The sequence below is a fragment of the Chaetodon trifascialis genome, chromosome 13 (assembly GCF_039877785.1).
Source record: "Chaetodon trifascialis isolate fChaTrf1 chromosome 13, fChaTrf1.hap1, whole genome shotgun sequence".
In the NCBI taxonomy this organism is placed as follows: domain Eukaryota; kingdom Metazoa; phylum Chordata; class Actinopteri; order Chaetodontiformes; family Chaetodontidae; genus Chaetodon; species Chaetodon trifascialis.
In genome coordinates, this window is record NC_092068.1 from 1,151,171 (window position 1) to 1,166,975 (window position 15,805).

The 15,805-nt window shown below is 42.4% G+C and overlaps 1 protein-coding gene and 1 pseudogene across 3 annotated transcripts in view; one reads left to right on the forward strand and one right to left on the reverse strand.

Moving 5' to 3' along the window:
- Window positions 1-15,805, forward strand: part of nvl (nuclear VCP like) — a 63,619-nt gene that overhangs the window by 17,271 nt on the left and 30,543 nt on the right. For 2 of the 3 annotated variants that reach the window (XM_070977478.1, XM_070977480.1), the window contains exons 8-10: window positions 1,423-1,525; window positions 1,883-1,959; window positions 2,183-2,317. In XM_070977478.1, coding sequence (XP_070833579.1) covers window positions 1,423-1,525; window positions 1,883-1,959; window positions 2,183-2,317 — 315 coding nt within the window. Of the gene's footprint in view, window positions 1-1,419; window positions 1,526-1,882; window positions 1,960-2,182; window positions 2,318-15,805 lie in introns of all 3 variants that reach the window. The other variant, XM_070977479.1, reaches the window with a different exon arrangement.
- LOC139341008 (THAP domain-containing protein 6-like) lies at window positions 11,245-12,480 on the reverse strand (annotated as a pseudogene).

Sequence of the window (15,805 nt, forward strand, 5' to 3'; positions counted from 1 at the left end):
TTTTTACTTGAGAAAAAGGTGAAAAAAAGGTCAAGACAAAAAATGAACCTGCGCAGATTTACAGATGTTTTAACACAGGTATGTCCAGGCGCTCATTTAGGCGCATCTGGGCAGAGTACCGTTATCTCGTCCAAGCATACGGAGAAACATTTTCAGCCTTTTTTAATGCTTGCTATTGTTCTTAGCTCTCATAAAAGGACGAAATGCAAATAAAACAGTAAAATAACACTTCAGGCTGCTCAGCAGAGTCCTCTGTGAGCGTTCTGCTCATTCATGAGACGGACCGGTGAAGCTGACTGGTGGTTACGCCGGTCAATACCTCAGCGACCCGCCCAAATTCACCATAGAAACACCAATGACGATCCAGAAGGAGGTAACCCCAGAGATAGGTTATTGCATGAGGAGCGCTCCCTCCACTCTAGAAACCCCCTCCTCTTTATGTAAACAAGCAGGACCTTCGTGATTGATCTCAAACTAACACAGTCATAGGAGGAGACATTAGCAACATTTTTTTGAGCTGGGAAATAACTTTTGACCACAAAACAGAAAAGGTGATCATCAGACTCTGCTTTCATGTGATTCCAGGTTTTTGTGGTTTGTGTGAAGTGGTGAAATCAGCAGATGTGGTACCCTTGACGTGCACTATTTTCGTGTTTTCGTTACGTGCGCATATAATTCCTTGGGGTATGAATTATGTTTCGTTTGGGTGGCCATTCTTTTAGCTGAGTTTCTCCCCGTCATTCTGGTTTGCTACAAGTTAGGATTGGTGCTTCCTAGCGTGAGCATTGACCGTCTGAACTGCGTGCATGTCACGCTGCCCTGCAAAGTGATTTTTAATTAGTCACGGTTAACACCGTATACCCCGGGAAAATGTGGGGAAGGTTTGATGGTATCAAAATTTGGATACTGCCCAAATCTATTTTATACTATATATATATATTTGGTGGTACGGTGTCACAGTAGCAACACTGTCGCCTCACAGCTAGGAGGTCCCGGGTTCGATTTCTGTCTGGGGCGCTGGGGGCGTGTCCTCCACCATGCCTTCAGCGCCTGCTGCTTATCTTGAGGAAAGGGGCCTTTCTGTGTGGAGTTTGCGTGTTCTCCGTATTGCGTATTCTCCATAAAAGATCACCACCTGACCAATGGTGATGAAGAGAACTGGGTCCCTGGGCGCCGCTGTCAGCTGGCAGCCGACCGCTCCTGGTCTGCCGCGGAGGAAGGACATTCCAGGATGGGTCAAATGCGGAGAAATAATTTAACAAAGAAACATGGTGTGCATGTAGTGTGTGCATTGTTGTGTTGTGATAATAAAAGTACATCTCTTCTTCTTCTTCTTCTTCTTCTTCTTCTTCTTCTTCTATACTATATGCGTTCAATTGATGATGCTTGACTCCTCCTGCCATTTGTTTTTGTCACAAGCAGACAGATGTTTCCAGTCTGGAGCCTGACAAATCTCAGAAAAAGTCAAACAAAAGGACAAAGATCTCCACTGAAACTACTGAGCCTCGCACCCTGAACAAGAAAGGTACCACATCATCTAGTTTGTCAGTCTAACCATATAGTGTGTGTGTGTGTGTGTGTGTGTGTGTGTGTGTGTGTGTGTGTGTGTGTGTGTGTGTGTGTGTGTGTGTGTGTGTGTGTGTGTGTGTGTGTGTGTGTGTGTGTGTGTGTGTGTGTGTGTGCGCGTGTGTGTTGTGTGATACACACTTATTATTATTGAACACCACATATAATGTTTATTTATCTAGGTTGTTAAACTGACTAATCGCTTTGTCTGTTTATCAGATATCTATAACATTACTACAGTCCACTGTGATGTCTTTTACAATACACTATGTTAATTTACAAGTATTCTTTTCTCCATGATTTACTTCCTTCTCAGCAAAATCAAAATCACCAGAGCTGCAATATCCCTCTCTGAAATTTGAAGATGTAGGAGGTAACGAAGAGACCTTAGCGGTTAGTATTCTTAACCTTGCAATGTTGTTTGTTGTTTCCTTCTATTGTGAAATGGGTATGGCTGCAGTACATTGCTGTGAGTCACAGTGTCCACAAGGACTCACCTAATTCAGAAGTTTTGAAATCCTACATAATGGGGCTTTCATTTAGCAGTCGTGAGTGTATGTTTTTTAATTCATTTGTCATGTAGTTTTCCCCATGTTATTATTTGACATTGTTGCAGGAGGTGTGTAAGCTGCTGATCCACATTCATCACCCAGAGGTGTATCAGCAGCTGGGAATGGTTCCTCCAAGGGGATTTCTCCTTCATGGACCTCCTGGCTGTGGAAAGACCCTGCTGGCTCAGGCTGTTGCCGGGGTGAGTACTGGACAGCACCAACCCATGGGGAAAATGTCTTCCCATGGAATATGAAAATATTGTGTTACATTAATGGGTACAAAATAGGAAAAAGGTTAAAATTGAATATGCACATACAGTTGCATGCAACATTCGGGCACCCCTTGTCAAAATTTCTGTTACTGTCAATAATTAAGGGAGCAAAAGATGACCTGATTTCAAAATAACATAAGGCTGAAGATGACACATTTCTTTAATATTTCAAGCGAGATAACTTTAATCCTATCTTTTACAGTATTAAAATAATGAAAATAGAAAATGTCCCAAAGCAAACGTTTGGGCACCCTGCATGATCAATACTTAGTAGCACTCCTTTTGGCAAATATCACAACTTATAAATGCTTTTTGTACCAAACTATTAGTCTTTCAGTTCTTGTTTGAGAGATTTTTGCCCATCTTTTCTGCAAAAGGTTTCGAGTTCCAGGAGATTCTGCAGTGCATGAACTGCTCTTTTGAGGTCTATCCATAGATTTTTGATGCTGTTTATCTCAGGGGACTGTGACAGCCACTGCAAACTGTGGATTTAGTGGTGTGTTTAGTAGGGATTGACCAATAATATCGGCCGATATTCGGCGTTTTATCGATAATTGGTATTGGCCGTTTTTTCCACCAATGACCAATAAAATGAATTAATGTATTTTAAAACACACTCCTTTGGCTCTGATGCAGCCATCTCTCTGCCTGAAGTCATCGCTCTTGGCTGTGTAACAGTGTCCTGCCCACAGCCCTCACTGATTGGCTACATGGCACAAACAAGTAAGTGACAGCCAATCGACACTGAAGCCTCTACATGCAGTGCCACACACCGGAGAAGCAGACAACTGCTCCGGTGATCCAGTAGAGATAAGGCGACAGAGTCAGTCGAAGTTGCAATAAAAACCCTCTATGATGAAGTTTTAGAAATACCACAACCTTATGATTAATTTCAGTGCTAACATGCAAGCCCAGGGTTGAAATTTCAACGACCTACTTGTCTAATCACATCAAGCGTACGACTTTGAAAGATAAATAGTGTCACGCATATAGTTGCTTTTGTCCACGAAAATTATGACTAAATATCGTCGTCTACTTACAAAATAAAAACTGCTAAAATGTCTCTTCATTTCCGTTCACTAAAACGAAATGAGACGAAATATTCTAGCGTTATTTCGTCTCGTTTAGTCGCGTTATTATTATTTTGTAGTATTTCTGTTTCCCGTGTCTCACTTCAGGGGCTGCATCAGGTTGCACTGCACAGTCGCAGGCAACGTCATGGCATTAGTTCCCACTCACGGCATTATTTAGAAGATGCAGCTGCGGTAGGTTAATGCTAACGACAGGCAACCGACTTAGAGAACGGTACCGATGGCCAGCTAGCCGGCTTTGGTTGGTAAAATAAATATGTTGTAAACTCAAATCAGAGCGTCTTCGTGTCTGGAATGGATGTATTCTTGAGTCTATAAGGTAACAATATAATAATAAGACAACCTTGTTCGAATTGTGAAATGGGTTTGACTAAAAGAAAATTTTGGTTTCGTCTATACTACTAGATACTATATTGACTGGGTTAAATAGAATTGCATTACTAAAAAGAGACTACAATTTTCAATGACTAAAACTAGACTAAAATGTCATCAGTTTTCGTCGACTAAAACTAGACGAAAATAGTCACGGAAAATTATAACCAAAATAAGACTAAAATGCTCAGACTTTTAGTCGACTGAAACTTGACTAGACTAAAAAGAATATGAACGTGACTAAAACTAATAAAAACTAAAATGACAGTTTGACACAAAGACTAGACTAAGACTAAAATTAAAACAGGCCGCCAAAAACAACACTAGTCACGCACAAGAAAAAAAAAAAAGACGTAACCAAGTGAACATGACCTCAAGCTCCTTACTTAACAATAATGAAAAAAAGACATTACGACATACCGGTAGGTAGACTATAGCAAGTATAAGGGAGGAAAACCTGCTGAATTCCGCTGTTTGGCTCCGGAGATGAAAATGTTCACAACTTCAACAAGGCGTATTTCATGATGACCCACCGCTACGTCTAATTGCCGCAACCGCTTTATAGCTGTGGCCAGATGCACAATAATAATATAGGCCCTTTGGGTTACCATTACTTTGTGGGAATAATAAATCTCCTAACGTGTCTCAGCCTGTGGGGCGGCTCCTGATTTATCAATAAACAACACCAGAGGTGATTATAGCCTATAAGTTTAACAGTACTACACGCTAACATGTCCTTGTTTGTTTACAATCGCCTCCCTCAGCGCTCGTGCTCTCACTATACTATGGAGCAGCAACTTAACTACTAGTGTTAAATGATTGTCTTTTTCCCTGTCACTCGTAAAGTCCAGGGATATGAGTCAGGCAGAGAGCACACGTTATTCTCAGTGTGTTTTATTTTCAATCAATAAATTTACCGTCGTGTCTACAGCTCATGTGTGTAATGAAACGCTTTTCCAAGCTCGAAGATATGAAAACTGTGGTGCTGGCATCAGTGGCGAACTTAGCCATTTGGGGGCTCCAGGCAAACAGTCATTTGGGGGCCCCTGCATCTACCAGTCTAATGTACCTTATATGTATATTCCATGGACATTGCAAACTCTCATACTGTCTTAGAGCGTGGATGTATGCAAATAGATTTGAATTTGTCTCAAATGTAGTTTTCCTGGTGTTCTTCAACCCCTGACTAATGCATGTTTCACTGACAAGATAATCTTGACTCTTCAAGTCTGAATAAAGATGTGACCTTTGTTATACAATATTAGTAAAGACTTGACAATTGTTATTCCAGGATGAATAAAGATTTATTTAAAAAAAGAATAAAATATGTTGAAAGATAGGGTTAGGGAAAGGGCCTTGTGGTCAATCTTGTGTCACCTGCAAAGTGAGAATAGCATACAAAACAATTAGATCAATTATGAGACGCATTATGACACAGTGACTGTTAACCTAATATGTCCTTATTGCTTCCGCTGACTCCGCTGCTGCGGTTCCGGTAAAGAAGCTTGACAGCTTTGGCAGCTTTGAGATGAACTGCTGCCTTTGGTCCCTCTTTTTCTTTTTTTGCGATCCACTTTCGTATGCTCGCTTCATGTCTCTTTCTCTCTTTTACCGTTTGTTTGTTGTTTGGATTTTACGCGCCGTTATCATTTCCGCATAAACACAGCGCGATCGAGCGTGATACGTAACATGGAATAGTCCATGCAGTGCAGACTGAAGGGGGTGCACGGTTGGTAGAAAGACGTCAAAACATGAGTAATTGATCAAATTAGACATCTCGATGCTACTATTGTGAAGAGATATTGATTGAATAGGCCCCAAAGGCCTTACATGGGGCCCGGGGCTCCAGGCAAATGCCTGGTTTGCCTAATAGTACGGCCCGACTCTGGCTGGCATGTCTCCTGCTACTGAATTGGGAGTACTAACTCAGACCCAAATTTCAGAACAGTTCAGTTTATTTTGTTGATGTTTCCTAAATTCAGGGAGGGCTATTTTATTTATTTATTTATTTATTTATTTATTTATTTATTTATTTATTCATGTGAGTGAGTTTTAAGAAATGCTGCACTTTTTGTTTTAAGAATAATTAAACTTAAAGGCATTTCAATTAAGATTTTGTGTTTGTGTTATTTACAAAAAGTTAAGGTCTTTTTTTTCAGTGTACACAAAACAAACAAACAGTATACTGTATTCATTCTAATCCCAGGTGTGTTACTCTAAATTTTGACACCAAAATTTTCATTTTTGCTGCAGACGAATATCGGTTCTAAATATTGGCTATCGGTTTCACTTGATTATTAATAATATGTATCGGTATCAGCCCTGAAAAATCCATATTGGTCAATCTCTAGTGTTTAGGATTGTTGTCATATTGTAGAAGACATCCTCTTTTCATCTTCTACTTTTCCTACCTGAGGATGGATGTCTCTATCTCCAGTCACATAGCCAAGGTAGTGGACCTCAGGCTTGGCAAATATGACACTTCTTCACTTTGCAAGCATTGAACGACATGAGTTGCAAGATGTTGCACTTGCTCTATCCAGGTCTGGCTGGATATCTCATCAGTTTAGGCTGACGTGTAGTCCTCCACTCCTCTCAAAACTTCATCCACTTTATCCAAGTCCATTGAATATTCTGTTGAGGGCATCTGCCAGTACCCTTTGCAGAGATCAAAGGTTGTTATTACGTTTGCACTTCCCAAGCGGTCCACCAGGTCCTTAGTCCTTGGCATTGGATAGGGATTAAAGACAGACACATTATTCAGCTTTGAGAAGTTGACACAGAATCTCAGTTTAGGGTCATCCTTCTTTGGAACCAGCACCACAAGGATACACCTCACTGCAAGAGGGCTTGATGATTCCTTTTGCTAGCATCTCCTCTACTTCATGCTGCAGTTCAGGAGAAAGTCTGGCTGGAATGCAGTAGGTGGTGTCCCTGATGGGCTTTGGCTCTGTTGACTGCAGATTGACCTGATGTTTGAGATGAGTACGACTTGGCTTCAGACTTAAGCACTCTTTCGCCAAATAAGCTTGCAGCTCCTGGTGTTTATCTACAGTTAGATTACTTAAATCTGGAAACACTGGCCTCTCAGCTGAAGAGGGACAATACTGCTCCCAAAGTTCTTCCTCATCAACAACAGTGCGTGCCCACAAGCTTTTAGACTGCTCTGGTCAGTCTACCAACTCTCCTGTATGGCTCCTGCCATTTGGAAAGTAGACCACTTTCAGATGTTGGCAGCGGTACAAGAACTTTCTGGCCTTCCTTTAAAACTCTCCTCCTCGAAGCCTTCTCATAACTCTGCTTCTGAAGTTGGTCCAGTCTGTCTTTCATTTTCAGTACATATGAGTCACTACACTGCTGTTGTGGCATGGGACCCTCCCAGGCCTCCTTGAGATATTCATTGGGCCCCCACACTGAATATCTGTATAGCAGCTGGAAAGGTAAAAACCTGGTTGATGATTGTGTGACTTCTCTGTATGCACATAACAAGAATGGAAGCCATTGGTCCCATTCACAGACTTCCTAAGCGTGGACTTGAGGGTCTTATTAGAGCACTCATCTAGGTCATCTGTTACTTTGAAGGCTCAGATACATGCTCAGCTACTTTCTTCCCCTTACTCTGTCCTAACTTTCACTGGTTTAGCTATCCCTCACCTCATGAGACTGCTTGCCTATCAAGTCAGCAAGGATGAGAAGCTTGCAGGCAAACGCCATCTGATAGGGCAGTCATTCAAATACCGTTGCTGACAGCAAGTAGTGTTGATCTTCAACCTGGATAGCTACTTAGCTATGGGATATCCTATCTTGTCATCACGAATGCAGATAGCATTGGCTGTCCCTCCACAAAAAAATACATCCTGCAGTAGACTGTTCCGGCTGACTAGGGTGTGATTACTTCTTGAATCTAGAAGAGCTACACAGGGTTTGTCTTCAAGTAACATTACTATTCAGAATCAGAATTGGCCTTATTGGCCAAGTATGTGTGCATAGGAAAAAAGGACATACACAAACAAAGTCGAAACATCCTGGATGAGAATAGGGTTCCTTACGACTAAACAGAAAGTGTTTAAAATCAAATATCTTTTTGCCTGATTTCAGGCAATTTCAGGCAATAGGCTTCGATGTGGTTTGCTGGATTTTGGTAGCAATTTCTAAATCCTTGTTCCTCCCACTCTCTCCAGCTGGGTGTTCTTTTTTTTTCTTTGTTCTGTTCTGTCTGTAGCTTTCTATTAGCTCTCTGTTCAGTGGCTTAAATATCTACACCTGAGCGAGTGGTGAGGCATTCTGTGTGCTGTAGTGTGTGTTATGGGAGCCATTTTGTGAGGTGGCTAATCCTGTGTAGGAATGTAGCACCCCTCCACTACCTGGCAAACTATAGAAATAAAAAAAAAACTTTCGGTCTTAAGGGTAAATAATGTGTGACAAAATAGTACCTGCTGTGCAAAATCAAAACTGTAATGCATCCTGGTCTTCTTGCTTGCGATGGGGAGGGTCCAAAAGACAACTGTGAGTCAGCATGTCTTTCTGCTGGCAGCAGTCATCTTGTACACAGCCCTCTCTTTTTGCACAAAGGCAAGATGATCTTGTTGTTTCTTGACCACTTCAGACTTTCTCGGTCCCGGACCCCGCAATCACAGCGGGAGGCCTCTCCATTCATCGCCAGGACTGAACGGTGGAGTCCGGCAAAAAAAAAAAAAGGGGGTAGTGTCTGCATTATGATGAACAATCGGTGGTGTGTGGACACTAAAACTTTATCGTCGGGATGCTCCCCTGATCTCGAGCACCTAACGATCTCATGCAGACAGCTGTGGTTCTCACCGCTGTTTATATCCCCCCACAAGCAGACACCACACGGGCAGGAGCTGTACAGAGTTATCAACCAGCTTGAAATTTTACACCCAGAGGCTGCTTTCATCATGGCTGGTGACTTCAACAAAGCCAACCTGAGGAGAGTTCTGCCGAAATATCACCAACATGTAGAGTTTCCTACTCGCGGAAATAACACACTAGACCATGTTTACTCATTTACTCCATTCAGACATTTGTACAAAGCCCTGCACCTGCCTGTTCTTTCGGCAAATCAGATCACTCCTCGGTCCTGCTGTTCCCATCCTATAGGCACAACGTCGTCCTGCGGGAGTGTTTCTCTTCCACGGACTGGGACATTTCGAGCTGCTGCCGGCAACAACATCAATGAGTACACTGAGCATGTGACAGGATACATCAGCAAATGTATCAATGAGTGACCACACGGACATACCCCAATCAGAAGCCGTGGGTTAGTGGAGCGGTCTGCTCAGCGCTCAGAGCACGGACAGCAGCCTTTCAGTGAGTACAAGAAAGCCCAGTATGAACTCAGAAGCTGTATTAAATCAGCTAAGAGTCAATACAGGGAAAATTGCTACAGCAGGAACATGTGTAGAGGGCTCAGCACCATCACAGACTACAGGGGAAAGAGCTGCAGCGTGGGGGAGGTGTCTGCTTCTTTCCCTGAGGAGCTGAACTCCTTCTATGCCCGTTTTGAGGACAATAGCAAGCAGGAGGTGTTGCTGGAACAAAACAACTGCCTTTTCCAGCTATCCTGGGTTGATGTGTGTAAAAGCCTTAAAAGTGAATGCATACAAAGCTCCTGGACCGAACAACATCCCAGGCTGCGTCCTCAAAGCGTGTGCACACAAACTGGCAGATGTCTTTACAGACACTTGTGACCAGCCACAAGAAAACCAGCAACAGGTCTCCTGGGGGGCATTTTGAGTTATTTACATATTCTGAAAGTGTAGTTTCTAAGCTTTCCAATGATGTAAAACACATGGAAATCTGAAAATATTTGAGGAAGAAGTGGCCATTTGAATGTAGGCACTTCTCAAACTAGTTTTTTGAGAAATCCAGCCTGAAAGATTCTCATCTACCAGGGGAGCCAGGTAATAGTGCTGCTCATTGCATCTCATTTACATAAGTCCACCCCCCTAACCATTGTTCAAACCATTGTAGTAGTTTGAACCATAGACATATACACGTAGACGCCGCATTGAGCTGGTTGGGCCATTGCTGTATACGTCAGCGTGTCCGCCATATTGGATGTGGCAGATCTGTTCCGTAAACTAATGCAAGGAAATGATGATGCCTTGTATTCACCCATTCACACACACACACACATACACACACACCCACACACACACACACACCCACACACACACACACACACACACACACACACACACACACACTAATATATTTGGGAATCAAATAGGCATCAAAAATATCATATGTAACTTTTAATGTGATGTGATAGTGGTTATATTCTTATAGTATTTTTGCGACATTTTACTAGAGCAACATAAGATTGCACCACAGGAACACTCGGGAGGAAACAAATTATAGCCTTGAAGTATTATACAGGGATGGTAGCAGTACCATAGAACACCACAGAGTTATTAAACTATTATGGACCCTAAGAGATCTTATACGTAGGATTCCTATAGACCTTTTTTCATTAGAGTACAAAAGTACCAAACCAGGGTATGTTTTTTAAGTTGTTACAGCTATCAATGTATGCAACACTGTAATTGTGATGATAAATATTGAAATATTAAACATCTGTTTATAATAACCAGATCCTGAATTTTAGATGTGATGTGGGTTTTCTGAATAAAGAGCACAAACATTTATATTTCACTGATTTTGATTCATCATTTTTATATTCAATGATTGCTGATCATATATACATACATATATCTATATCTATCAATCTATACATTTATACAACTAGTCTCTCTGTGTGTACTGCGTTTGTGTGTGCGTAAACTAAAAGCCTTGGAAAAGAATGGTCTTGCAATGCTTTTTCCGTGTGTTGCCTTTCTACAACTGAAGAGTGTTCATTTTGGCAATGTGGTGCAGCCTTAGTTTATGCAAGACAGACACGACTAATGACATCAGCGCAAAATGGTGGTTATCAATCCCAAACTGTGTATCTTGAATGTGCACCCCCCCAGAAAAAACACATCCTCACACATCTCAGTCCGGACAAACTGACTGATCAAGGCCAATTTGACAGCTTGCCCTGCCATTGACTGGCGAATAAACCACTCAGCTGATCTGACCACCTTTACTGTGCCCTTAGAAGGGGTCAGCCCTCCTTTGTTTTTCAGTGTGAGCAAGTGGTAGCTCTGATCAAATGATGCGGGTAACGCATCAGTTACCAAGCTACCACGGCACACATGACAGGACAACTTTTTCAGAATTTGGCACACAACAAACCCTGAAATGTACACTAATGCATTATCCACAATACCACCGAAGCAGGTAGGTAGGTAGTTATGGTCGCACACTAAGGCAGGAATGTTCACAAAAGGGGATGGAAGCTCTTCCGTTTCTTCTGCTGCTGGAGAAGACTCAAAAGCAGTTTGCATTCCTCCTCTCTTTTTCCAGACTCTCCACCCTATTCACGGCTTCACTGAGTCTGGCTCTCAGATCATCATATGATGAAGGCAGAGCATAGGAGTGGTCCTAGTACAAACAAGGATGAAAATGGTACATCATTACGTCACTTTTACGTTACGACAGTCCATAACATCTTTACTAGTACAATGTGCTGTCCAATGTTCCACATTCTTACATTCTTAGTTTTAGCTCTGCTCAGTTGTAGTGCCAGCAGTGTGTGTGTGTGTGTGTGTGTGTGTGTGTGTGTGTGTGTGTGTGTGTGTGTGTGTGAGTGTGTGAGTGAGTGAGTGAGTGAGTGAGTGAGTGAGTGAGTGAGTGAGTGAGTGAGTGAGTGAGTGAGTGAGTGAGTGAGTGAGTGAGTGAGTGAGTGAGTGAGTGAGTGAGTGAGTGAGTGAGTGAGTGTGTGTTTGCACAACCAGCTTGCAGCTGTTTGAAGCATAGCTAGCACTTATTACTCACAAAACCGGGCACAGGCAGGGGTTCGGTCTCCTGGACAAGCTGGGAACAGTACGGTGACAAGTCTCCTGTGCCTTCTTTGAGATCTGAGACGTCCTGGTAGCCAAGGGCTAAAGTGAAGGATGAAATATGGAAATGGTCTCACAGTGTAAAACTAAATACATCACTGACTCCTTCACACTCAGAAAGGGAAACCGTTGTTAGCATAGTGTGGCACTGAATGATCTAATCCTTACAGCCTATACACCTACCCTGTGGAGATGAGCTGGGAAACTGAAGACAGAAGGAAAATCTCCATCTCTCATCCTGACTGTCTGACCTGTCCTGTCAAAATCCTCTGGTCTGAAGTGTTCACTGCAGAGCATGGATGACTGACTAGCAGAAAACCCGTCCCACCTGACAGCTGTTTCCCACTTCTTTCTGAGCTCTTTATTTTTGGGAAACCTACAGAGTATATGAAAAGTTAACCAACTAACAACAATCAGCATAGTTACTTTGGGCCACTTTAGTCAGGAAAGACTTTGTCTGATGTGCCTCCGAACATGCGGGACTTCATGTTATAGCCACAAAGTCAGCATATTCTGTGCGTAAAGTTATGTTATAATGGCCACATACAATCAAACGTTTACCTGTGGAAGGTAATCCCTTGCAATCGAGTTTGGAGTGTAAACCTGTTGGTACAATTCCACGCTGCACAGGAATATCGCATCTTCTCTGCTCTCTCTTGCCACATTCAATATGGCGGCGATGTTGATGTAGGACTCCAGCGCTCAATGCGGTGTCTACGTGTATATGTCTATGGTTTGAACAATGGTTATCAAATGGAAATGGAAATTCTTTTGTTACAAAAAGCCCCTGAATAAAAATTAAAAACAAGAAAGGTAATATACTTAAGAGTTAGAAGGTGCAAATGTAGCTACCTATTTCTAATATTAAATAAAATAAAATAAATTCTGTCACTCTGTGGTGCAGTGGGATGGATCAGTCTGCTGCTGAATGAGCTCCTGTGGCTGATCAGCACATTGATATCTTACGCTCCAACTCCTCCGCTGCGAGGCCGAGGGATTCTCAAGTCAAGTCAAGTCAAGTCAACTTTATTGTCAATGCTGCCATATGTACAGGACATTAACAGAGGCCGGCACTTGATGATCATAAACTCCACGAGGGGTGAACAGTGTCTACAGTGAGTACGATAGATGGTATAGCTGGCTTGTGTGGATTCGCCGCTAGCCTAGCCCAGATACCCCCGCACTTTCCCCGCTTACGCCTCCTCTCGCACCGCCTGCGGCGCTTCCTCTGCGGGTGCGCAGCAGTAGTGGGGGTCGGTGTTGAAACGGACCACCGGCGTGTGCCAGGTTTAATTTGCAGATTGCTGTGTTGCCGATGTCAAAAAGAGTCCTACAGCTGTATGTGCGCATTGGGACAAACAAGCGCGACGAAAACATAAAATCATTCAAACACATTGACGAAGACAAACATGTAGACACCACATTACCAGCATTGGCATAACCAGAAGCTGCATAAGTAGCCATGTGGTTCCCTTTTAACATGCAGCTGATTGGCCGAAAAAAGAACAGAAGCACGTGAATAGCCAAAGAAAGCCAGTATGCTAATTTACTGTTGAATCGCCACACCCCCAACTAGGACCGTGAATTTCCGCCAAAACAACCCAAATTCAAATACAAAGTTTATGGTTTTAAGGCCCCAATACTGTTATTTGAAACATGGAGTGGCTTCTTCATGATTTCAACTTACATATTCTGCAAAAAAATGAAAATCACTAATTAAAAAAAAAAAAAAACGATTTTTTTTTTTGTTGTTGTTGTTTACACAACTTGTGCCAGGCCGACTTGTTGCTGGTTTTCTCGTGGCGGGTGACATATGCTACTAACAATTAGTCAATAAACAATATTTACAGCGGAATTTATAATAGGTATAGGTAGGTAGAGGCAGGTATTTACAGTTGCAATCAAAAGTATTCAACCCCCATTGCATATTAGGCTTATTGGCAAAATATACAATTTCTCAGCTGTGTGCAATAAACAAATTACACAAGAACTGTTTAAGTAGTTCCGTGAAACTAATATTACAAGGGTTTTGATCCAAATTCAACACAAAATGCTACTTTTAATGACTACTGCAGTCTCAAAATGATTCAACCCCTTCATGACATGCATCTTCAATACATAGTAGATCACCCTTTTGCTGTTATGACCTGCTGCAAATGTCATGCATCGCCAGACACCAGCTTCTGACAGCGTTCCTGAGGAATCTTAGCCCATTTCTCATGGGCAATGGCCTCCACTTCAGTAATATTCTTGGGTGTGCGTTTTGCAACCGCCTTCTTCAAATCCCACCAGAGACTTTCTATGGGGTTCAAGTCAGGCGACTGTGACGGCCACTCTAGAATCTTCCATATCTCCTTCTGAAACCACTCCTTGGTGGACTTTGAGGTATGCTTGGTATCATTGTCCTGTTGGAAAGTCCAATGACACCCGAGCATCAGCTTCCTCACAGACGGCATGACGTTTTTTTCCTAAGATTTCCTGGTACTTGACTGAATCCATTGTGCCCTCCACACGCTGCAGATTTGCAGTGCCAGAGGCAGCAAAGCAGCCCGAGAGCATCACTGAGCCACCGCCATGCTTCACTGTAGGCAGGGTGTTCTTTTCAGCATATGCTTCATCCCTCTTCCTCCAGACATACTGCTGTTCCATAGGCACGAAAAGTTCCAGTTTTGTTTCATCGCTCCACAGAAAAAGAATTCCAAGACTTCTGTGGCTTATTTATATGGTTTTGAACATACTGGAGCTGACCTTTCTTGTGTTTTTGGGTCACTGGTGTACATCTTGGAGTCCAGGCATGGATCCCTTCAGTGTTTAGTATGCGCCTTACTGTGCAAACTGAAACCTCAGTGCCTGCTGCCACCATATCTTGCTGCAGGTGTTTTGCAGTTTTTGACCACTTGCCTCCTCAGGAATCTGGTGGCAGACACTGATAGTTTCTTCTTTCTGCCACGTCCAGGTAGTGTAGCCACTGTTCATTTAACTTTGAACTTGCGAACTATGCTTCCAACTGTATCTCTAGGAACATTCAGGGCTTTTGCTATCTTTTTGTATCCTTTTCTTTGTTTGTGCAAGGCAATGATCTCTTCTCTGAACTTTTTGGACAATTCTTTTGACTTAGCCATGTTTCTAACATACAATCAAACGTCAATCTCAACAAATTCCTTGCCAGTCCAGGTATTTATGTGTTCTATTTCAAGCACAGCTGAACTAATGAAGCCCTTGATTAGTTGCACTAAGTGTGCTTGAAACAAGGGGTTGGGTAATTTTGAGTAGTTGCATCAGGTGTGCTTGAGACAGGGGGTTGAATAATTTTGAGACTGCAGTAGTGATTAAAAGTAGCATTTTGTGTTCAATTTGGATAAAAACCATGGTAATATTAGTTTTATTAAACTATTTCAGCTGTTCTTGTCTACTTTGTTTATTGCAAGCAGCTGAAAAATTGTACATTTTGCCAGTAAGCCTAATATGCAAAGGGGGTTGAATAATTTTGATTGCAACTGTATGTTGATGGCAACAGTGAGTGATGAATGTACATGTTCAAACTGTGTATTAATGGATGATAAATGGCCAGTCAGTGGATGTTTTGGTGTCAGAGAGTTACTGACACTGTATGATTGGCTAACTAATGTTCATCAGGTTGACGCCTTGTGGGAAGAAACTGTTTCTCTGTCTGGTTGTTTTGGTATTAAGTGATCTGTAGCGCCTACCAAAGGGGAGAAATTGGAACAGGTTGTGTTTAGGAAGTGAGGGGTCTGCAGTGATGCTTCCTGCCTCTTTCCTCAGTCTGGAATGTCCATCCATCCATTGTCTATACCAGATGCTGATGGATGAGCATAGAACAGACTGGATTATTCCTGTGTAGAACTGGATCAGCAGCTGTTGAGGCAGGTTGAACTTCGTCAACTGATGCAGGAAGTACGTACTCTGTTATGCCTTTTTGATGATTGAGACTATGTTTGAAGGCCCTGAGAAATAGTGGATCCCAGAAG